This window comes from Nyctibius grandis, chromosome 26 (genome assembly GCF_013368605.1).
Source record: "Nyctibius grandis isolate bNycGra1 chromosome 26, bNycGra1.pri, whole genome shotgun sequence".
NCBI classification, from domain to species: Eukaryota; Metazoa; Chordata; class Aves; order Nyctibiiformes; family Nyctibiidae; genus Nyctibius; species Nyctibius grandis.
In genome coordinates, this window is record NC_090683.1 from 1,868,381 (window position 1) to 1,893,524 (window position 25,144).

The following is a 25,144-nucleotide window of genomic DNA, read 5'->3' on the forward strand; positions in this document are numbered from 1 at the left end:
AACACAGTAAAAACTAAATGGGCTGTAATCATGTAATCACAGGTATGAACTAATTGTCCACATAAACTTCATTGGGTGCTCTTAAAACCTGTCTCCTTGTTAATATGCTTAATTACAGTCATCTACAATTCAGCCCACAGACCTCTGGTGGGGTTTTTTTCAGTACAGATGACTGGCTCTACATCCACGTAAGATACAAGGTATGTGGTTACACAACAGCCTCGTGTCTCCCCATTTTTTGGAGCGACTGCAGCACGTGAAGCAGCTACAGAACACGAAACTGCAGCCTCGCATTTGAGGGAAGATGGCACTTGAGGGCAGCATCAAAACTCAGCCTCTGCCACAAGCTCCTGCAATGCGCCATGACTTGAATTCTACTTTCCCAAGTGCCTACTACCCTCGTATGTTTTATTTCTGTACCAAATACTCAAAGTACTGAGCATTTACAGTCAAGCAGAGCTGTGCTTTGAAGCCTGCTGCAAAAATACTAAGTATTAAAACTCGACTGAGTGCTCATCCGAGCTGGCCAGGTTCACTGAACCCCCCCTCACAGCAGCCTTCACTTGCCACTTCTTATCTGTGGAAGAGCAGCAGCAAAAGCAAAAGTTTTCTTAGCTCGCAGACTCCAGGAAGAGGGAACAAAATAGGAAAGGAAAATATGAAAAAAAAATTAATTAGAGTGTCTGTTCAAGTACAGGACTTGAATCACACCCAGAAAAGAATGCCTAGAGCCACATTACCAGCAAGGGAGGTATTTGCAGCTGTAGGCTTGCTAAGTATCATCCACTTCGTAATGCTGATAAGATAAAGAACAGCCAGACTAACAGAGTGTGTATCTGTTCTGCAGGACAGCCACCATGGTCCCAGAGCACACACAAAGCCAACTGCAGGGAAGGGGCTCTCACTGCAGAGGTTCTGTAGGAACACACCAGATTCCTCCCTAGCCCTACACCAGTTTCTTTCTAAATGAATGTGTGGAGGACACATCAATTATTGCCTGATTCATAGTTCATAGTTTTGTTAATAATTTTGCTGTGTGAACAGTTAATACAAACTCGCACAACGAACCCGCTGTGCTGTGTTTTGCAGCTGTCATCTGTTTCTGAAGAGCAGGACTTTCAGAAGTGAAGAAAACTGAAGTGCTCTTCAGAAGCTGTCCTCCCTCCTTGAAGAAGAGATCTCATTAGAGATGGGACTTTCAGAAGTTTTGCACTCTCTCTGAATTTTTGGCTACGCATTCAAAAAATGTTCTCGATTTCCTGTTGTTTTAATTAAATTTAATTCAAGAGGTGTTGGCTTGTTAGTGTCCCTGAAAATATCATTCTCTGATGTTTAAAGAGTCAAAATATTTCAACTAGTTGCTGACTTTTGCTGAAGCTACTGTCCCATGGTGCCCTACTAATCTAGGCCTAGGAGCCCAGAGGGCTTAGGTTAACTTCTCTACACATCTAACTCGATTTGCTACTGTCAGAATCGCTCAAAGTCACACTCACCTTTTCTCCTCCTAGCTCTACATCTGTGTCTTTTAGATACACCATGGTAATAAGCATGGTATGGAGGCCCAGAGAAATGCTCATGGAGCTTCATATGGGGAAGACAGTGACTTTCATAGAGCCTCTGGTTAGAAACAGCGAAGTCTGCTGGAGGGTGGTGTCTTCTCAGTGCAGTGATTTTCAGGAGAGTCCCGAGCATCTACAGACTGCTTTCTAAAGGGTGTGACAAGCTCCTAAGGGATCAAATCCAGTCATCTGTTAGTTTAAACAGATACCTGGGAGATATTTTGAGATGCAGTTTTCAATGGATTAGGTCAATTGATGTAACCAGAAAAACAAATTTTGAGGCATGCAAGACTTTGAGACCTGAAAAGCAGCAAACTTCAAGCGTTATTGATCTCTTCGGACACAGTGGCACTTACCGATCAGGTTGAGAGAGGAGTTCTCAGCTTTTTCAAAGGCAACTTGACTGTTTCCAAGAACCAAACCAACCTCAATCTGCAAAAAGGAAGGAAACAAATAATTACATTAAGCTATAAAGCTCAACTTCAGATTGCTCCTTAGGTATCTCCAAGCACATCTCAGAGGTCAAGAAACAGCAGCAAAAGCTCCACCACAAAAGTCATTGGGAAGAATGTGAAATACCAACACCTCCTCTAAAACTAACATCACTGAATGCAGAAGCTCATCGGGTATAATAAATTGGCTTTTTAAAGTTATTTGTTTAAAACCCAACGATTTTATTTCAGCAAGATCTAGCAAGTAAAGAAGAAAATAAAATCACGTCCTTTCTACAGAAGGAAAAATCAAAACTGGACATACCTGGAAGACAAAAAGGCTCAAAAGAGGATGTTTCCATGAATGAGTACATAAAGACCAGAAGATATTTCTTGTATCTTCCCCAGCTCTGCACTTTACTGGGTGCAACTCTAAGCTCCCAACTACACAAGCACAGGAGACTGCATTAAACTGAAAACGACACTCCTTATCTTCTCTGAGGCAAAAGAAGCAGCCAGATGAAACAAATGTGCAACTTCTCCACATGCAAGTAACCTAATTCCTCCTTGTAGCAAGACCTGATCAGTACTTGAATCTCTGCAGTTCCTAGGGAATGAACATGAATTCCTGCAAGCCTACCTTCTGCTTCTTGCTTGCTCCAGACTCTCCTTTGAGAATGCTGGGGTCCATAGCTTCCATGTCCTTTACTAACAGGCCAAAAAGTTTGTCATTAAAACTGAACACAAGCTGTGGAAAGAAAAAAACAGAAAGGGATTTTAACTCATTAAAAAGCTGAAAATGATTTTGACAAGGCTACTAAGATGTAAAGAGAAAGAGGCCTGAGAATTGTTTACCACCCAAACTGCATGTAGTTTTTATCCTGTAAAGGTCTGGTGTACTGAACACGTCCTTTTCATGTCCCATACTTAAGGGTAACAGATCGAAAGTAGCAGAACATGAAGTCAAGTGGAAAAATTCAAAGAAAAATACTCCTTCCAAGAAAAGCTTCTCTTTCCCACCCTTTTCTCCCCAACTAAATGTTCTATATCATCTCTTAACATTCTCCTCTCACTGTAAATATCGGTTTTAGGCACGGAGAACAATTTAGCTCAAACCTTTTTGATCTTTCATATTTCAGTCTGACAAGGATACCTCAAAAATAGTGCTACAGCAGTGAGAGACAGAATGAATATTACAACAAGCAGGGTCCATCCCACAGAAAAGCAGGCTGTCTCTGCGCAACTCCTTTCCTCCAAGATTACATTTGCAACTGACTTAAGACTCAGTCCCTGCAAGTTGTAAACTACTACGAGAGACAGACCTCAACCTGTCCTGAGAATATGACAAACCAGAGGCTATTGCAGATGTTTGCAGGGGCAGAAACCCATCTGCTGCAGAGCTGAGAAGGCTGAATTACAGGGACATCAGCTTTCAGAAATCCCCAAGTCAAATGCTTCATACCTATTTTACTGCTGGAGTCCGCAGAGCAGCGATGAATGTTGCAATAAAATACACTGCGCTTGAAAGGTGCTACTGAGAATTAATTAAAACTGGTGTTCATTTTGATCTTATATAGAAGACAAGAGTTACTTCTCAAAATATTCCAGGAGCTGCCATGCTTATATCAACCAGGCCACAACAAAGAGAGAACCCAGCTCTCTCAAGCCTCGGGGTTTTCCTTCACAAAGATAGACAGACTTCTTTAGACAAGGAAAAGGCAGATTTTAAACCATTCTGCTCGTGCTCTCAGTGAAAGTCATGATGGTTCAACTTTTCATAAAGAAACTAGTCGCACAATAAACAATTTCTGCCTATTAGCTGTCCTCTGCAGCACAGAGCCAGCACTTAGGCATTCTTCAGTATTTCACATCACCATAGTACAGGTGTGCACATGTTACTTAAGAACATTTTAGCTTTAAAAAAAAAAACAAAAACAAAAAACAAAAAAACCAAAATCCAGACCTGCTGGCCTACTGAGAAGGCTTGGCTGTTGAACTGCTGGATGAATTCAGCAGCCATCTTGTCTGTGTCGTAGGGGTTGGAGTCAATGTTCTTCTTCTGCAGAAAATCTATCTCGATTGTCATGGTGCCAATACACTGCTTGGCCTTGTCGAAAGTGTATAAGGAAACTGTTAAAAAAAGAAACAGCACATTTCAGAACAGCGAGGTCCCCTCACAACATACTGAACATGCTATAAGTTTGGCAATACACGTTCTCCCATTCAGAATGAGTACTTAATAAAATTTAATATATTATTTCTGATAGAGGCCCTTATTTCTCTTACATCCATGTTCTACTACAAGATCAAAAATACAGCAAATGGATCTCCATTGAAAATCCCTGCATTTCTTTAAAAACTCGAATAGTGTCCTTCAAAACAGCTCAAACACTATACAAGCTTTGGGGGATGAGGACAGGAAAAGTAAATTCACACACGCTGTAGCATCACGATAGCTATATCTACATCTAGGGGTTTGGAGGAGGACATGTCTTCAGAAAGCCCAAAACCAAGCATTAAGAGCAGTCTTGCACAAAAACAGCAATGACAAGATGTGATAACCGGTTTTCTGTAGCAACAGATTGACTAGCTCTTCTTCAGATTAGGTAGCAGAAAGTTAGATTACCTGCAAATTCAAGGGCAGTAATATAATCTATCAGACTTCTAGAGCCCAGAACGAAGCATCAACTACCCTTTGTCTCCGACACACAGGAAACAGCCCCTAGACCAGAGGTGCACTTGGGCCTATCCTGTCATGCCCCAGGATACCTTCAGTGATGCAGAATCAGCTGAACGACCCTTGAAAGGGGGCAGAAAGCAAAGTGGCAGGGAAGGCACTTCACAGTCATTGCCAACTGCACCTAATCCCCACAGGTCTCAAGTTATGTCATGTCAAAACAAGAGGCCACTTAGGGCTGTTGCCGCTGGAGGAAAGAGGATAAAAAGGAAAGGAGAGCACTGCCCACCACTGCAGGGCACCTGCCTCAGCGCAATTAATCAGAAGGACAGGATCTCACAAAGCAGACAGTCCTAATAATTCACAAACCAGACTGCAGCAAAGGACAGAAGCATATGTTTCTCCAGAAGGCTGAGGAACATTAGAGGTTTGCTTTGAATCTAGAGAAGAAAGTCTCATCTGATAGAGAAGTCACAGCTAAGGGTAAAGCATTAGGAGGTGAATAAGGGAAACGTACTCCATGCATAACCTACTATTTCCTAGCATGGTTCCAGAATAAACCTTCAGGCTCCTGGGAAGATGTGACATTAAAACAAGCATCCAGCATGCTATGATACGTGACTCGTTCAAGTTAAGAGAATAAAGATAGTCTGCCTCTCGCTTAAGTTGTTACCAGAAGACACACAGGTCATCACAGCACGCTCATTTAACGTCCTTCCTGGTATAAGAATAGGCCACCTAGAAATGAGCTGTCACAGAAAGATCTTCCAGGAAATAGGGATAAAGAAAAAACACTAAACCACTTCCTGAATTGAGGTATATCTACTGTATCAACTAGTTCTTTCAAAAAGGGATATGGCAGCAGGGTCATCACGTAAGTCATAGCTAATGAAGGAGGGACTTTGGTCCTGCAAGGGCACAACAGGGGTTCTTCTTGCCTTACAGGTCACTTCAGGGTAGTTATTTCCTTTTACTTGCCTAATCTCAGGGTTTTGTCAAACAAAAGCTTCCAGAGAGAATATCAGTCCCTGGATCTGGTCACATCACAGAACTGAGGTGTCAACTGAATACAAATAGTCCTTACATCAAGGACTGAATGCTGGGGATGCCTGGTACAGGGGAGAACAGTAATGTATCGCTGGGGATGCACTCCAGTAAGCAATATGCAGCACCAGCTTCAAAAGCCTGAAACAGAGAAAGAGGCTGAGAAGGTAGCAGGGACCTCCTGGTGCTGAGAATGCAGCTGAGGCAGCCAGCCCCCAACCCCACGTGTGCATCTCCAACTGCAACACGGGAGCTGATGAAGCTGAACCGCACTGAGAACAAGACAACCGCATCCACTCAAGGCACTCAGCCTTTCCCCAAAGGCAAACTTACAAGATTCACTCACCTGGGAAACCTTTACCATATCATATGGGGCTCAACAGGACTCAGCTTCACTGTACCACTCGGCAGTGGACTACTTTTAAAACTGACATTTAAAACATAGTTTTCACATTATTAGGGGACCAAGACAAAAAGAGAGTCCTGGTAAATCACTAGTTTTATGAATACTTCTCCCTACCTGCGGAATAGCTTTACAAATCCTTTCTACTCAGCAGGGAGTCATATGACATTTAGTCACTCTGCATAAAATTATTGCATTATTTTTCTTAGTACATGTTCCCACATAGTTGGTAAGTTTATAGCAAGGTCTAGTACAAGTACAATCACAAAACTACTCTAACATAATCATGCTGATATTAGTGTTTCTTTCCCCAAATAATTTTAGTCCTAAAAAGCATTTATCTGGAAGCCAGCTGGCACATGTTACTGATCAGCAGCCAAGCAAGGGTGAGAAACAAATTAATTTATGGGTCTTTCCCCCCATTACAGGTTATTCTTCAGTTTAAAAAATAAAACAAAACCAGCTAGCAAAAAGAAATGGCTTCCAAGCAAGACCTGTGAGGCATCTAGTTGTGTAGAGGCAAACAGACCCACTCTAGCTTGTCACTACAAGAAGAGATCCACAAAGACATCAGACTTCACACTCAAGTACTGCTCCGTGCCCATGGACTTGCTGAGACCAAAAGAGCTGCAAAAACAAACAGCCAAGGAGCAAGGTTCCCTAACAGCACCTCACATCCACAGCTGCACCACTTCTCAGTCTAGGTCCTCCTCACTTTCTGACACGGGATGCAGTCATCAGCTCTGCCCACAACCCTCAAATGAGAGGAGAATTCCCTGGAATCACTGTAAACCCCTCAAATGGCAAAACAGTGGCCTAACAAACAGCTTGGTCCACATCAAGGACCGTGAGCCAGCTAACTGTTAGAGCAGGTTTCATCACAGCAACCTTGCCAAAGAAAAGGATGAGACGGCTGCCCTCAGGAGCACACAGGTAACTTCTGATGGTCAAAAGAACAGGCACGATCCATTACCTTGATCTGCTGGCTGTTGCAAAGAACACGGAGACCCTCCTATGACAAGCTGCTGCCAGGAGTTTGGTCAATACTCCAGAAGCTACAGACAGATTAAACAGCAGCACCTATAACTGACAGTGATGCCAATCGTTCATAAACCAGAGGTAACGGTGACAGACAACACAAATAAATGAAAGACAGAGCACGCAAGCTGAGAGACGCAAATCAATCTCCTGTTTGAACATTGGCAAAGGCTCATCAGGCTCAATTAAGACTTGAAATTGGAATACAAATCTGTAATTTGTACAAGCTCGAGGTGGCAGTCCTTTCCTTTCCTTGTACTGCAGAATATTCTAATCAGTTATTGGTGGAAACATCAGTGCTACTCCCAAAGCTCATCACTCCAGCTATCCAGAGCACACTGCTGGCTTCTGGCAGCTCTTAGCACTAAAACTTCCCCATTCTCAATACTCAAATTTTGATGCCAAGAATATCCTCAACGACAACAGCCGTTTTCCGTTAGCTGCTAAGTGTTCTCCAAACCCACAAGGACAGACTATCTAGGACACGTTCAATGTTCACACCGGCATGTGGACACTGATGTCCCATACAGAGCTATACTGATACACTGGCAGGTGTCTGAAAATAACAGTCAAAATGGTGCTCCAGGTTTTGAAAAGGTCAAGAGACAGAAAGCCTGCAGATACAACAGCAACTCCCTTTCACTCATGAAGGCCCCACATTACCTGAAGAAGGGCTGAGGATCTGAGAATTCCCAGTTCAGTTTCACTTCAGTACAGGAACACAGAATTCAGCTTTTATAAACACACGTCATGATCGTGCTGCTGACTGACTTACCATCTATTTCTTGTCCGATGGCAAGTCCGGCCCATTTTCTCTGTAAAATAAAGACAAAAACTTCAGAAAGCCTGTTCTTCACTAGAACAAACACCCACTCAAACTCAGCATCCTCACTCAGAAAATCAGGTTCCTTCATGGGAACCTTAAGTAGTAACAAAAAAGGGCAGAATGGGATCTTCCAAAGACCTCCAAATTAACAGGAAACAAGTCAAAAACATGGAATCATTTCTATTAATAATTCCGTTTTCTGACCTCAGGAGGTTGTTCTGTCCAGCCTCCTTCACGTTATTGGTCACCCCACCGTGTCAGAGGCAGAAGTTACCATACTGGATGGGGATTTTATCATTCTACTCATTTTCTACCAAAGCTCAGGTGCTGATCACACAAGTAGTGCAAGAGGCAAGAAAGGCTTTTACACACTCCATGATCATTTTAAAAGCTTACATGTATATACTAGTTGCAGGAAATTGGTGTAATGTGCTTTAAGGTATAATATTACCTAAAACAAAACTTGTTCAGAGAACTAGTAAGAATGGAACTGTTGAAATCCTTTAGGTCCCTTCAAATTCCTTTAAAAAGATTTGGGCAGCACAGAACTGCACAAGAAGTGGGAAATGGTTCAATAATTATGTCACACAAAAATCTATGACCTCTACTATGCCAAGAGTTCTGGCTTGATAATTACAAAAATGGTGTTTTTCCAATGGCTTTTGTGTTACAGATTGGCTCATGTGTATTTACAGTCCACATCTCAGGCTATGCAGTATTCACGGTCTCTCAAACATCCAAACCTCAGAGAGGCATGAATCACAAAAATATTTAAGTATCATTACACATGGCTCTGGTAAGATCACATTTGAAACGTGGTACTTTATGGTCATTTATGTTTGGCTTTTTATCTGGAAGGAACAAGTCTGGGAGAAGGAATACAATGACCTTTTTGAAAAAATGAGAATTTCCCCCTATACACCCTCTCTAATATGTTCACAGTTCAAGCTCAAGGAAAGAATTCCCTTGGCATAACAGAGACCAACCTGTCAGAAATCAAAGCCCAGAGCACGAAGTCTTACGTGTACTCACTGGTATTCCCAAGAAGATGAAAACGAATTATGTTTCCATATTTAATCTCATACTTCACAGCTTCCACTGTTTACCTGCAAGGCCAGGAAGAATTCTCCCCCTGACCCTGACCCTCCAATTCTTCAGCAAAAGATATCCTAAACTCACCTTCACCTGAAGAACTAGACACTGGTGACCACAAGTGCAAGAATGAGGGGCAGGCACACTGGGACACCTGAAAACACCCTCCAGGGTAAGCCTATGAAGCCTCTCACCAAATTTGAGGACAGGAAGGAAAGCTGTCCAAGCTCTGCTAGAAAGGTTAGGATCTTCTCTGTGGCAAGAGATATAGCTCAATTCCTATATCCATTTGGGTGTTTTCTGCTAAGAAGTTTGTCATCACTGCATGGCTCTTCATCTTTTGGGCTCTGCAGTATACAAAATTTTTCACGGCTTTTGGTCTTTAAGCCTAAGATTATTACAGACTAAAGGTGATCAAAAACTTTATGTGCGTAATGAATGCACAACAGAGTTCCTTGGAGGTCTCAGAGCCTGTATCCACTACCTGACCATCCATGAATATGTAAGATAAACACACATTTGGCGTAACACTAGTTGCAATTATCCAAGGCTTCAGGAAACTCTGGAAATTAAAACCCAGCATCAGGAATACTCAAATAAAACATTCATCCACCAGCAGCTGTAACACTTACCCTGCCATAGTCACTTTTTAGGGGTAAGCAACCTACCTCATTCCTTCGCCAAAGAGCTCTCCCGGCTCTACAACAACTACTGGAATCTACAAAAATCAATCCCAGACCATGAATGCATCTACTTAAACCCTGGGATACAAATACCTTCTACTGATAACTGCTTTTCAGTTTGGGCATTACAAATCATAGCTAGACATATGGGTAACACAACATCCCCTTCACCCACTCCTCCGGACAAATCTGAATTTGAACAACACATCAAAAAGCAAAAAGTCATTTGGGGGCCTGTGCCAAGACATCTGTTGAGGAAAAGTTGTCTTGTGTTTGCAGCAGGGACTTGGCTTTTAGACCAGTTACTAGCAGGGAAATATGAAAGCATTAAATCAGTGACCATGATTGGTGCAGTTTCACATTATGCGACTCCCTGTGTAAGCCAGTTAAAGACCACAAGATTAATTTATGCATTTAGAAGTTAATTGTATTAATTATTTCTTCTAACCATCATTTAACATGTGATAACTTGACTTAATTAAGAAAAAGGAGACAAGTTAAATCTATTTTATGCATTACAACACACTTTCCATCTAAAAACATTAAAAATGACTTAATATAGTCAATAAAACTTCCGGCAGGTCTTTAAAAGAGCAACACAGCAAACCAAACCCTTTAAAGTCAAGGGAAACCACAGAACAATAAAAATTCACAAGGAACAGCAGGTATTGCTTAGGCTTTTCTTTTTGAAATAGGTCCTTTCTGGTGGGTTTTTAAAAGGTTAAATTACACCTTTTCTAGTATCTTTATCCCATCATGAGTTAAAAATAGATCAGTCATATAAGCAAGTTTGTTTCAGTCATAGTAAAAGTCTCCTTGAACTTTTGCTGCCAGAAATCAAATTTGCAGCACACATTCACACAGACACTTCCCTCCAATTCGAAGCTATCTTCAATCCTGAACTCAAAAGAGATTTTGCTTATTCTGTAGCAAAACAGTAAGTCAAACCATATGGTACCTGGGGCAAGCTGAACGCGATGCTGCCAGGAACAACAGAGGGATGGGTTCTCAGTGTGAAAATGTATTTGTGGTTGGGAGAAGTCTTCACAATAACATGTCTAGAAGAGAGAACAGTATTTTACTTCGATCTATACCCAGGAGGATTTTGCATTGCTCCCAGTGCTGTGAGAATTCAAAAGAAACAAGCCAGCTTGTATCTGGTCCTATAAAGGGAAAAAAAAAAAAGCTTTAGACCTACACCGTGAGGCAGGCACACAGGAGTCCATCACCTTCAGTGATATAACGAGATCTCAAAGCCCAACTGCAAGACATTGTACTAATAATTACTACTTACATCCCCCCACCAGTAGCCCTTTATTTCAGGAATTGCACTATACAAACGTGAGAGGAACAAACTATAACCACAAAGACCAAGGCTGCTGTATCTAAAAATCAGCCGTGGTTTCACATCTCAAGCATCTAACATCAAAGTATCTATATTTTACCCCAACACAAGCAGTATCCCCCAGCTGTGATTTCAACAAGAAATAGATGCAAAGCCTACACAAGGATCTTAGTATATTGTTTAGAAGTTTGATTGCAGGAAAAAAATGGAAGAAATTTCTGTACAAGTAGAATCTCGGAGGTGCTGAGGCTGTTCCTCGTTTGCTAGTGACCAACAGGTCTTGAACTCAGACACCACCTGAAGAGCAGGAACACTGTTATAAAAACAGACCAACACAAACAGTCAGGAGCAGACACAGCAGCAGCAATTGCATGTGCCTGTCTGTCACTCTCAGAAGCTAAGCTGTCAGGAACAAAGATACTCAACAACTGCTTATAGCTATCCTCAGACTATGCCTGATAGCTCTTACCATGCGGCAGGCAGACTCCTTGGCATAACAAAGCAAAACAAAAGGAGGCTGGGATTTGTGTGCACTGGTGGCAGGGGCGATGGTGGAATCAGGTTTCACCTCATCTTCTTCTTCACAACTGCCTGTACTTTAACTACCCACAGGGTATACAAGGCCACCAACTCCTGTGGTGTCCCCTCTCACCAACCCTCTGATCCATGGTCAGAACTAAGGGCTGGGTGACCTGCGCTAACAGCCAAGGCCCACCCTTCTGGCCACCCTCCCTCCCCAGCTGTGAATATATACACACACATATGCTCTATATATCTTCATTTGCATACGCACAGCGAATCCAGCACCATCCAAAAGCAGATCTGCTGCACACGTATACATTGGCTATGCCGTGTACGCATAACGGCTTCAGCCACGTGGTAGGAAAGAACACACAGCCCTTTGAGACTGGAGGAAATGTGTGGCCTGCGTAGCCAGGAACACGAGACATGGCCAGCTTTAGCCCAAACAGACAGGGAAGCTAGTGAAACCTTTCCAGGAACAGCTAGCACTTGATGGCACAGCAGGGTACGAAAGCATTTTAAACATATCACACAGTGATACACACCTCCTCTGTCAGGTGGACCAGCCATTTGACTCTGTACTGGTTCTGGCCCTAAATCACCCATTAGCTGCCTAAAGCCCCAGCTGTAGGGACGTGTACCCTTCCTTTTCCATCTCCTCCTGCCCCAGGTGTAAATCCAGAAACCTGTTATAGGTGGCATGGTTCCCTATAAATCTTAGAGGGAGAGCAAGACACGTACTTGTGCTTCTCTACAACTACCCGAAAGGAGGGTGTAGCGAGGGGGGGTCGGTCTCTGCTCCCAAGGAACAAGCGATGGGACAAGAGGAAACGGCCTCAAGTTGTGCCAGGGGAGGCTTAGACTGGAGATCAGGGACAATGTCTTCCCCAAAAGGGTTGTCAAGCTCTGGCACAGGCTGCCCAGGGCAGTGGTGGAGTCCCCATCCCTGGAGGGATTTAAAACCCGTGGAGATGTGGTGCTGAGGGCCATGGGTTAGTGGTGGGCTTGGCAGTGCTGGGTTAACGGTTGGACTTGATCTTAAAGGTCCTTTCCAACCAAACGATTCTATGTTTCTACAATTCATGGTGATCAGGGAAGATTTCTGACGACTGGGAGAAAGCAGATGTCACTCCTATCTTCAAGAAGGAGGCTCCAAGGAACTACAGGCTGGGCAGCCTCACTGCAGTCCCTGGGAAAGTGATGGAGCAACTAATCCTGGAAGCCAAATATATTAAAGGACAAGAAAGTGACTGGGAGTAGTCAGCATGGATACGTTTCTACGATGAAATGAAGAGCTCTGAGGACAAAGGGAGAGCTGTGGATATTGTTTTTCTCAACATTAGCAATGCTTTCTACGCTGCCTCGCATAACAATCCTTACAGACAAACCGATGGAATAGGGACTAGGTAAGCAGGCAGCACGGTGGATTGAAAACTGCCTGAACCGCTGGGCTCAGAGGGTTGTGATTAGCAGCACGAAGTCCAGCTTCAGGCAGTTCACTAGCGGTGTACCTACCCCAGGTGTTCATACTGGGGCCAAAAATATTTAAACTCTTCATTAACAACAGGGGTGATGGGAGAGAGTGCACCCTTAGCCAGTCTGCAGATGACACACCTGCTGATTGTGCTGCCAGAGGGACTTTGACAGGGTGGAGATATGGGTTGACACAAATCCCACCAAGTTCAATAAAGGAAAAATGCAAAGTCCTCCACCTGGGGAGGAATAATCCCATGCTGGGGGCCAACTGCCTGGAAAGTGTCTTTGCAGAAAAAGACCTGGGCTGCTGGTGGACAACGAGTTGAACATGAGCCAGCAACATGTCCCTGCAGCAAAGATGGCCAACAACATCTCCGGCTGCATTAAGAAGAGCGTTGCCAGCAGGCAGATAAAATAGAGAAGCTGTCCAGGAAGCAGGGATAGAAATCAGGAGGTTTCCAGCACATGGTGTATCAGCCTGAGTAATCCAAATTAATATCAACAGAATATCCAGAACCAACTGGAAAGCAAGGTATTATGTTGCAGAGTGTTAGACAAACACACCCGTAGGCAAAATACAAGTCCCAGCTATGCTACTGGAACACCTCACCAAGAATACACTTGAGGACAAATAACACCCCACTAGAAGCAGCTCATCAGACAGTAAAAGACTCAAGATTAAAGCTTCTTAAAACTGACACGGGTCCTGAGCAGTGCACTAAGTTTTGCTCAAAACACAACAGGGACTTTAACGTGTATAGATTCAGCATCCCTGCAGGAAGAAACAAACTCCACCACTGTCGGGTTTCACTTCAAAGAAGTGAAATGCAAGAAAATGAGGACAGCTGGCAAAAATACTGCAGGTGGGGGTATCCACAAAGATTTGATACAAATTAAAATTACAATATTGGAGCATACCGTTCACCAAAAACATTTCCAGCAAGACAGCAGAGCTCGACAGCAGGCAAATGGATGCTAGGAAGAAAAAGAGGGGGGAAAAAAAAAGAAAAATTCAGCTTTCTGAAGGAAATCTCTACCCAAGATCAGGAAAGGTCAAATCCTGACAGGTTCTTTGAGAAAAATCTGCAAAAGGCAAAGGAACAACCATGTTTCTTCTCAAAGACAGCAGGAGCAGGCAGTCTCCAAGAGGCTGTAAGCAAACTAAGTACTAAGAATGTTCAAAATAAGGCAATAGCAGGGAAAACTAAATGCATTTTCCTACACTGAGCTCTCCAAGCTCTTCCCTTGTGAATGTCATGGAGTCACATGCAGGAAATCTCAACCTCATTAACAGCTTCTGCTTATAAACAAACAAAAGGAACAATGAGTCAACCAGGGCCAGGTATCGCCCAAGAGCTCTAACAGATGAAACTGCTGCTGTAGCTCATGTGTAAAGCCTTGCCTGAATCGATCAGAACCAAAACGTGGCTGTGATGCCAGTTCTTAAAGGGCTCCAGACCAGGCTCAGGAAACCATCGGCTGGTAAATCCGCTGGCCAGGCTGAGTAAACCAACAGAAACTGTAACAGGTAATATTAACCTGTGTGTCCAGTAGTTTTATGTTCATAAAGAAAGAGCACAGCGTTCTTAAGGGAGAGGATAACTTACATATCTATGCAAAGGTGCCAGTAAGCATTTGAACAATATGGGCAGATGTTCCTCCGGTGCATGTTTGGAAACCCCTGTAAATTATTCCGTAAGGCTCCTCGGGGCTCTTCAGATAACTAACCCACCATGAGATAAGAGGGATGGTTTTTCCATGTAAAAGGCAGGAATAAAAGGTAAGAATAATTAGTCAGTTCTCAACATTAAGAAAAAAAAAATTGCCATTGAGGTAACCTGCCCTGGCTTCCTCCCAGGCTGTTGTCCCCTTCACTGCCTGGGTGTTTTCAGCACTTGTTTCTCTCTCCAAAACACGTTGGGAGCCCTCAAGATAGAAGTATGTCACAGGAACTTAAGACAGTGCTAAAACTTATCAAACCAACACAGCACTATAATAATGCACTGCACCCCATAAACTCACGTGTCACAAAGTGGTGACTCACACTTGTCCAACATGCAGGACGCGGAAAATGAAGCATGCAAAGATCTACAGTAGCATCTCCAGGATAAACCAGCTCACAGATCCCAGGTCAAACTCCCAGCCCTAGGCCATGAGCACCAAATGGAAGTGTTAAAGCAAAGCCCTTTGTGTAACTGTTCCCAAAAAACATTCTGTGCAGCCAGTCGTGGTTAGGACGATACAAACCGAATCTGCTGACTGCTTGCAACTCGCTGCAGCAGATGATAAGCGTGGTCTTGCTCAGTGTATCTGCAATGCAGCAGAATGACTACATCCTTCAGCCGTAGCTGAATATCGTGATGTTCCTCTGTACTCTAGTCTTACGCTTTTCAAAGCGCTTTATAGCATCTGCTCACAACCAAACATATGCTGCTTGCTTTGTGAGCCCCGATTTCTAGAAACAAGCAGCTCTCAGGAAGAATCAGCACAGCCAGAACCACGGCCAGCCTGCGTACCGGGCAAGTCTCAGGATATTGTTTCCATAAATGCGGTGAAAGAGGGTTCTCAGAGTGGAAGGAAAGCAGCCAGCTGCTGCAAGTCTGGAAGCTGGGTCATTCCAGGACATTCAGATTTGAGGAAATTAACATTTTTATAATGCATGAGGTACAATGCTCAGTTCAGGTATTTTTGTAAGTCAATTACTTGGAAAAAAATCTACTTGGGAAAAAACCTCATATGAAGAGACCAGGACACTACCCCGTCCAAGCAGACACTTTTGTCTGCTTCTGACTCTGAAAGTTGTGCTCGTTTGGGGTTTTTTTAGGGGGGGCGTTTTTGTTTTGTTTTGGTATTTTATATGACAAGTGAGCTTGTGAAATCACAGTTCAGTTAATCACCGAAGGGCCAGGACAGCTCTCCCGGGTAGCAGCACAGCAGACTGACAGAACAAAAAGAGGCAAGTCTTAAAAAACATCGCTCCCTTGTTCCCCACAGTTCAGAGCCACTTCATTCTCCATCCTCAGCAGAATTCACCTGGGCCAGGTATTTTATGCTCAGGCCCTAAGTGTACCATTCAATATCTTTTTTTTAACATTTTTTCCCATTTTTCAAACCCAAGCTCTTCCGCCTTCAGCATGTGACGCTCTCTGCTGAAATTCATTACTTCTTTCTACTATCTACATATTGAAACCTTTTAGAGAGCCACTGTACAGTTGCAGCAAAGCCAGGAAACTAATTATTTGAATTGGTTTCTTTTAATACAAAGCCCTTCTGTGTGGGCTGGGCTGAAAAATTAATGTGTTTTCTCCCTTTCTCACAAAAGTAAAATCCAGAGTCAGCTTTTATCAGTCACCACCAAACTGTAATTAAAGAATCCAAATTGTTGTGCCCACACTCTGGTTGTCTTCCCCTTTTGTTCTTGTGCACGAAAACCCCTAGAACAAGAGAGAGTTTCTACTGGCTCTGCTCAGCACTCCAATACAATGTGAAAGTGAGAAGATGCCCCTAGTAACACAATTAAATGATAAAAATCTACTTGAAATAGCTCAAATATTCTAACTATGGAACAGGAACAACAGCAAAAAAAAAGAACAAAAAATGCCTGAAGCCCTTCATTAAAATAGTGATTATAATTAGTTAAACAGATCCAGCTTCCAAGCAAGAAATACTTTAGAGAAAAAATTACTATTTTTTTTAGTATCTCCACTTCTGAGAAAGAGGCACATTTAAAGTTTTGCTCTCTGAAGACGCAGAAGTTTTGTTAATTAACCTACTGTATTCACCTTGCCAAATCTGAAATTTCATTCCACCTTCATCCAAATTACAAACACAATTCCTTTTTGGTTAAAAGCTGAAAGAGCAACAGTGCACACTTACTGCCCAGACTGGAAGTCCTTCTCATTCACCACAGCACAGTTGGTTAACGACAGTTCATCAGTGGGACATCTTGCTGCTTGCATAGACTACAAGAGAGAAAGAGGGAGAGGAAAAAAAACTATCAAATAACATTTTATTTTTCCTTTACTAAGCCAAGCTTCAAAACTTCTCTAAATCCATAAAACACAAATAGGTCTTATGAGTATTAACATACTCATAGTCCACTGGCATTGACAAGCTCCTCTCTCTCTTCACAGTTTCTCCAAATGCTTCTGTTTGATACAGATGTTTGTACCCAAAAGCTTTGCATTTTGTCAGTCTAGAATACCTTATATTTTCTATCCCACCTAGGAAAGTACCTAAAAATTACCTAGGAAAAAGCCTGCAAGGCAAATATTGTTAACTTGCTAGTGAATCCTGGTGTTCATGCAACTTCCCTGAACCCTGCAACAGGGCAGCAGGTAGCAAAGCATTCACGGGAAGGCATCTCTGGCCAAGTAACAAGACACAGGGATATTTTAAAAGCTGGTAAAGCAAAGCAGCCTGAAGGCAGAGCAGTTCCACTACAACCCTGGGTAACCCTGTCTCGTAATGCTGGGCTGGGTTAAACAGACTGTGTGGAGAAAAGAGGGTGGAATAAAGACGTCACCTTTCTCCTTCCCTCACTTTAATCAGAAGAGTGAAATTTGAGCACATCCATCCTGGATATACCTACTGCAAACAACGCAGTACAGGGTAGCACTGAAAGTCCGCAGGAAGGTTTAATTCTCAGCCAGCTGCTACCCAACTCCATCGAATCTCTCCGTAAAATTTCTCAAAAGAAATATCACGATGCAAGTAATATTTCCTATTCTATAGGAAACATCACAGATCAGTAACAAACAGAAGAAAATCAAGTTAAACAGTCAGTTCCAGCCTATCACTATTAAAAAAACTACTGCAACAAATGTTGTGGGGGTGTCCTTTCTCTCTCCTTTTTTTTTTTTTCTAAAGTCAAAGGAGCAATCCTATTTCAAAAGTATCTGTTCAATTTTCCCCCACACTATTACTCATGAATCAGCAGCTAAAATAACCAAATACTACCACTCTCGGCCCTGGCTGCCTCATGTCCATCACAAGGCAGCATATAGGGGGACTGCAGCAGAGAAGTACCAAAGAGAAACCTCAGTCCTTTCCTACATCCCTACCCCCCTCGGCTTCTGCAGAACTATTCCACAAAATAGTGGTTGAAAGATGAAAACTGGGCTCAAAATGCCTCTAAAAAAGGAGAAAAGAATGGAAAAAGCATGATGGCTCTAACGTTAGCTATGGACTGAAAAGAATTAATTTGGAGAAGAGCTAAACTTGACCCCTAGGATGTTATTTTTAGAATCAAAGCACAACTATTTTCTTCATCAGACACAAATTTATAGAATCACAGGATGGTTTGGGTTGGAAGGGACCTTAAAGACCATCTAGTTCCAACCCCCCTGCCACAGGCAGGGACACCTTCCACCAGACCAGGTTGCTCCAAGCCCCATCCAACCTGGCCTTGAACACTGCCAGGGAGGGGGCAGCCACAGCTTCTCTGGGCAACCTGGGCCAGTGTCTCACCACCCTCACAGCAAAGAATTTCTTCCTAATATCTCATCTCAATCTCCCCTCTTTCAGTTTAAAACCGTTCCCCCTCATCCCATCACTCCATGCCCTTGTACAAAGCCCCTCTCCAGCTTTCCTGTAGCCCCTTCAGGTACTGGAAGGTGCTAGAAGGTCTCCCCGGAGCCTTCTCTTCTCCAGGCTGAACAGCGCCAACTTTCTCAGCCTGTCTCCAGAGCAGAGGGGCTCCAGCCCTCTGAGCATCTTCGTGGCCCTCCATTTGCAGGCAGCCCAACAGAAGCTATTTGTCAGTGTCACCCTATTGCTAAAAGCCATTCAGAATGGATTTTCTCTTAAGACACCTTTAAATCCCAGCAACAAGAAAAGGAAACACGCTGATCCTACCGCAGACATGCAGATAATTTCCCACGAGTTAGCATCCTCCTGAACCTTCACCCCCCCTTCCCCTCTGGGCCATTTGAGAAAAGAATCCGCGAACATTCATCTCCATGTGGACTGAAGCAAGCCTACCCTATAGCTCAGATCAACTTTTTATGTCATAATGTAATTCTTCTAGAGTACTCACTATTTAGAAAAGGACTAATTCATTATTTTTATTGAATAATGCTCCACTGCCCTTGACTTATGTGACAACAGAAAAGGATTCCGCTTTCAGCCTTGAAAGAGATTTATCTACCTGCATCTCGAGCGTAGTAAGAGATTCAATGAAATATTCTTGTAATAAAAGTGGCCTTCTGAAATACAGAGCCTGACCGTTAAGGCTCACCATTTTGGGCATTTCAAGCAAAAAAGCATTCACCATTTTATCATTTCTCCTTCCATGTACGAGGGGACTCTTTTGTGAAGGGCATTCCCTGATCAAACGCATTAGGTAGGATATCGTGAGAAAACTGAACACAGAGCTCCTGGATTAAACCTTTTCACAGCACTAGTCCTCAACGGCATTTTTAATCCTGACTGACAAACTGCTTCCCTCGTGTTAACAGCGAGTGCCTGGCAAAGCTGCCGTTATTCTCTGTTATTCCTGTCTGCATTTGGGAACACGAAGACTATGCTTTACGGAAAGGCATAAATATAACAGAATGCATTTCAAACCCAGCACAAAGCGCTCCTGTTGCAAGCTCCACGTTATGACAGATGTGTGGCAAAAGATCCTCAGGTATCTGACACGTGAAATAACGTAGCTGCTTCCGCAGCAGCAGCAGCACTGACTGTGCTGGCCACCCCACAGCCCGGCACATTCTCCTTCGGGGCTCTCTGGCATAAGCTCATTTCTCCCTTGGCCATAACCAACATTTCAGACCGCGTCTATAACCTACGCTGTGCTCCCAGCTCTCCACACATGCCCTCCTCAAGCTCCAAGACCATTCTGCAGAGCTTCGATACGTTATCAATACACAGAAGTGTTTTTAACATAATACAGCTCGTGCAGGACAAGGGCGTCACTCAACGGACGCAGGTTTTCATGAGTAAACAAGGGACAATTTGGGGAAATCTGGGCATTTAAGAGATGATGATTAAACTGGAAAGCACCCAGACAAGAAGGAGGAACACACTATTCTAGCAAATTGCAGGGGCTTCCTCTTATCTCCCCTCTCCTCCCCTCAGTGCTCACATCTCCAGCACTACTGCTCACAGGGATCCTTGTCTTGTCTGTCAAGCAACTGAGCTGCCGCAGCAAGGATGTGGGCATTGGCTGCTCCTGAATAAGATTTTCTGGCACGACTGCAGCAGTCCAAAGCTGTAACGTGCACCACCGGAGCCTGGAGGGCTCTCGTATGCCAGTGGCAGAACCGTCAAGAAACACTTTAAGCTTTTGCATTTTGGGTTCCAGCTTCCCAGGACACCAGCACAAGGACTCCTGGAAGCCTGCCCCCTCTCTTCTCTCTGCCATCCAGCGCTCTCATGGCCTGCACTCGCACACCACACGTCAGGGAACAGAGGAAGCAAAATCCTTAAGAGTATTTCTAAGAAATCTTCAAGTAAATCTACACAAGTTCCTTTTAAGCTAACTAGTAGGTTACTGTTAGCAACTAGGCAAAGCAACATAAAGCTCAGCTCTAGCAAACCACTAGAGCAGATCTTGCAGCTGACAGTGAATGCCATCTGCTGCAGTTACGCTGCTGTCAATACTCGTTTGAAGGTGACCCATATACATCTTGACAGGTCGCAGTTAACGCCCGTGTCCAGAATATAGATATATTAGGTTTAAAGTAGCAAAAGAAGCCTTCCCTGCCTCCAGTTATTGTTCTGGTTTATGCAAGGAGGAGACTCCAAGGACAGCGAAGCTGTGGGGAGGTGACTCTACATCCAAGACAGTGCCTTTGTTCTGAAGCACCCTCAGCTAGACGCATCCATCACCCATCCACGGTGATGCAGCACCTGCTATTAAATCCCTGTCTACACAGAGGTCTACTCCAATATTCCTTCTGTTTACCAAGAGAAAAATAAGACCACATGAGGCATTGATAAATCTTGTGCTGGAAGACAAATGTGAAGGAGCTCACCTTTGGATTTACGACAAAGCAGTAATGTCGCCTCTACTCTTCTGCTACCGAGCTGATGCTAACCATGAAAAGCCAGAGCCAGGAGGCTCAGTGATGCTGACTTATTTTACTTTGTAAAAGTAAAAGTTGCCCCAAAGAACAAACGCCTTCGTAATAGAAACAACCACCATAACGTCTAACCTGAGTTAGATTTTTCTAAGTTGCATCGATTTCAGTTTTCCTCCGCAAAAATACGTCAGTGAGCTGTTCTGGCATTTTAGGAGAGCTCAGCCCAGAAAGCAATGTTAAGTCGTTCAGGTATTTTACATACATAAAACACATCTTTTTCTCCTTCTGAATTTCAAAACAAGCATCCGAAGCAAAAGCAAAGCACTGCTGGTTTCAAATATGACTGGGGAAGAGGATCAATAATAAAATCTCTGGAATGTTACACACAGTCCACTATATTACGTTGCTGCGTAGGCGAGCACATAGTACAAAAATACAGTTAATACTTGCGACTTGTTAAGGCTGATGATAGAGAAAGCCAAAGAAAAACATGTTTCCCATTACTCAGACCCCACAGGAGATAAGTTGGTGGTACATAATAGCAGTGTGCTACCACCTGTCAGTTGTTAGTGAATAGAAGAGCTAAAATATTAAACGCTAAAGCAGAGATGCTCTTCATTTGAAACAGCTTAACTCGTTTCATTTCCTAATCCTACCCAAGAGATTATGAAACAGCTTCTAAAGCTGAGGCAGGTTAAAGAGTTGTATGTTTAAAATCTTCTTTTGTGTAAAACATAGGCATGCATATATGCATATGTACATCTATATAATTCCTGTTATGCAGATGTTGGCAGACAAGTGTTAGGAAACACGACAACTCCAGGTACCAGACATACAAATTTCCTCTGTAGAGCCCACTGCCAGCTGCATAGAAATGGGGACCCCCACTCCAAAAAGCACGTAAGCTCTACTATTAACAGCTGTTGGCACCAAAGTACCTCTAAGCCCAGAGCTTCATCACCCAAAGAGGGCAACGAAGAACCTGTGCAGGAGTTATTCTCAGGAAGAAAGTTTAGCCCATATTTACCTGGGACCGAGCAGACGTGTGCCTGCCTGGTGGCTGTGGGGCAGCACGGCTGACACAAAGCCGTTCAAACACTCATTCACCACTAAAAGTCTGCAAATAAAATTAAGTTTGAACATTGAAATGAAGAGTTATGATATTAAAGGAGCTCTGAAGATACACAGGGAACTGAGATGAAGATTAGACCCTCCATTACCTAGGACTATGCTCCTGATGGAAAGCAGACATGCATGAAGCATCGCCCGATATGAAGATCCAATGGACCAAGTGACAAGAATCTGAGATGAACATTAAAACTGCAAACATCAGATGACAAACACCGGCACTAGCACGCAGGAAGATGAGCTGCAGCAGAGCTGGGTCAGCAATAGCCTGGGAGAAGGAGACAAACCAAGCACAGGAAAGCCTGAGGAGGATTATGACTACTTTCTCTCTATGTACACAGTGTCACACCACGGAGCTGAATAACAAAGAGGAAAAACAACCCTACACTAAAGGACAGAAGAAATTGGTATAAAACAATAGCAACGCTATCACAGCTCCTGACCAGCAGTTAAGAACGGTTCCTAACCAGAAGAGGAAGCTGGCACGGTAATAGCCTACAGTGGGAAACAGCAAAGACAAAACCAACACTCCTTTAAAGAAGGCATTCAGTAATATTTATGAAAGGAATGACAACATGATGCCTACATCAGGGACCAGACTCAGCAACAGGAGATGTCCCAAATGCTGTGTTTCTAAAATTAGGAAAAAAAAATTAAATAAGGAAGTTACTTCTATAAGAAGCAGCTTCTATAAGCTCATAGTTAGTACTATCAGCAGAAGGTTTTTCTGGACATCTCAAAAAAAAAATATTTGAATAAAGCTTCCAGAGTCCTGCAGCTACAAGAAGAGATCAAACACCTACAAATAACTTTTTGGAACAGCAGACCCAGCAAGACAGGTTTCCTTTCCAGATCTACAGTCACTCTGAGAGCCCTGCTGTGCCCGGCAGGTTACGCACACTGTCCCCTGGGACAAGGAGCCCTGACTGGCTGCTCAGGACCAGCCTTTCCATCTGCTCCATTTGACCTCTAGTTGACTTTGCTGGAAGCTTTAATTCTCATCGGGAAGGAGCTGCATTCTCTCTCGATATCAAGCTCATAAATACCAATTTCCTTCTCCTATTAAAAGAAGAACACATTAGGAAAGCTAAAATCTCAGAATTAATATTCAAATTTTTCTCAGGGAACTTGGAGCAAGCCAACACCAAGACAGCCTCAATACAGAGTCCAGAGGAGAAGGACGGATGAGATCCAACCCTCCTTCCCATGGCCCCCAGACGCGACGCTCCACCGGTACAGATCACCGCCCTGTGCTCATGCAGGCGGCTGAGGAGGCACCAAGGTGAACACGGCTGTGCCGCTACACACCAGCTGCTGGCCGACACCGAAGCCAAAACAGCTTAAAATAGGAGAGGGAAGAGCTCACATCAGCACCTCCTGCACCACCCAGGGCTGGAAATGAAAGAGGGAATGTTTTTTCCCACATTGTTTTGTGCCTGCACCGCTGGTAACCTTCTCTTTCTCAGCTGATAACAAATAGTTACCTATATAAGCAAAGGAGGTCAAGCCCAAATCATCAGTGGGGGTTAACAATATAGACATCAAGTAGTCTTCACTGGCAGTTCTCTACATACAATATAAATAAAATGTACAATATACAATAAAAATACACTTAACACATTGTCCATGTTCTCTATCTAATAGCAGATGCATGCTCCCCTCATGGGCCTGAGCAGTCATCTAGAAATTACTTCCTTGTTAGGACACGAAAGCCACTTTATTAGGACAGAAGCGCCTATCCCAGCAACGACAGGATATTGTTTTTTAGGGTGGTGACTGCTGCTTTCCCTTTGTTTGCCAAGTTTACAGCCAAACGAATTCAGTTCTGCACTGGGAGCTTTGTAACTCCAACGCTATTTTAGCCAGTGCAGTTAAGATGTACGCAGTGTTTGGAATCTGGCTGTACTATCTCCGTTACTTTGCAATGTTATCAGAAACACAATTTACAGTTCCAAGACTGAAGGGTTTGTCTGATCTAAAAGAGCAGAAGAAACAAGTGCACTAAAGGAGAATTTCTACAAGCTACTAATATCATATAGCATCTATAATCTAATTAAACAGGTTGCTCTGCCAAAGATGTCGTTCTCCACACCAGTTCTTTACAGTATGATCAGTAAAGTGATTTCAGAAAATGTATCTGTACCTGTGCTGCTGTGCCATGTAACTGGGAAGCTGTTTCCCAACTGTTTAGCATGAATATCAACTCCACCTTCCAATTAAGCAGTAATGACTCAGAATATGTACATTTGGAATTAACACCTCCATTTTTGGAGTGGATGTTGCCTCACATTTCTTCCGGGACTCAAGACGATCAACAATTTAATTACAGGGAATTGCAACTTGTGTTTCATCTAAACCTCTTTCAAAAATGCTTAAAGGAATGAAACATCACACAACCATGTCTAAGATGTCAGTCTAGGATGCAAGTCACACCCTAGCTGTGAGGTCACCCAATGGATGCAAATTTCTTCCCATTTATTTAGAAAAGTTACTCAATGGCAATAGGGACAAGGTTAAAAATATCACCTTAAACTTGGAATTTGCCTGGTGAAAGCCTGAGATGCTGCTATCCCTGTGGATTTGCAACTCACCCCACCGCTGACAGGCTGCATCTGGCACTAAACTTCCCCAGGACATCGACTACTGCACCAAACGCTACCCATTTATAAGCAGTTTGTGTTTAAGATGCAATACCTTGCAAGTGTTTCTGTATTTTCTACACAAAAAAGCACGTAACTTGACACAACTCGAGGGAATAAATTACTCCCGATTTTTTGACAGAAGGTCATTGTTTTATTGCAACCCAGGAGACGAGAGAAACGCGTTAAATCTTTTTATGCTGCAAACATTTGACCTTCCTGAACTGAGTATCTGACATACATACACAGCAAAG

The 25,144-nt window shown here is 43.2% G+C and overlaps 1 protein-coding gene across 1 annotated transcript in view; it reads right to left on the reverse strand.

The window, feature by feature from the left end:
* Nucleotides 1–25,144, reverse strand: part of NSF (N-ethylmaleimide sensitive factor, vesicle fusing ATPase) — an 84,734-nt gene that overhangs the window by 53,821 nt on the left and 5,769 nt on the right. The window contains exons 2-7 of the mRNA XM_068418540.1: nt 16,973–17,058; nt 10,712–10,811; nt 7,928–7,967; nt 3,954–4,120; nt 2,631–2,738; nt 1,916–1,991 (exon numbers count right to left, since the gene is read on the reverse strand). Coding sequence (XP_068274641.1) covers nt 1,916–1,991; nt 2,631–2,738; nt 3,954–4,120; nt 7,928–7,967; nt 10,712–10,811; nt 16,973–17,058 — 577 coding nt within the window. The remainder of the gene's footprint in view (nt 1–1,915; nt 1,992–2,630; nt 2,739–3,953; nt 4,121–7,927; nt 7,968–10,711; nt 10,812–16,972; nt 17,059–25,144) is intronic.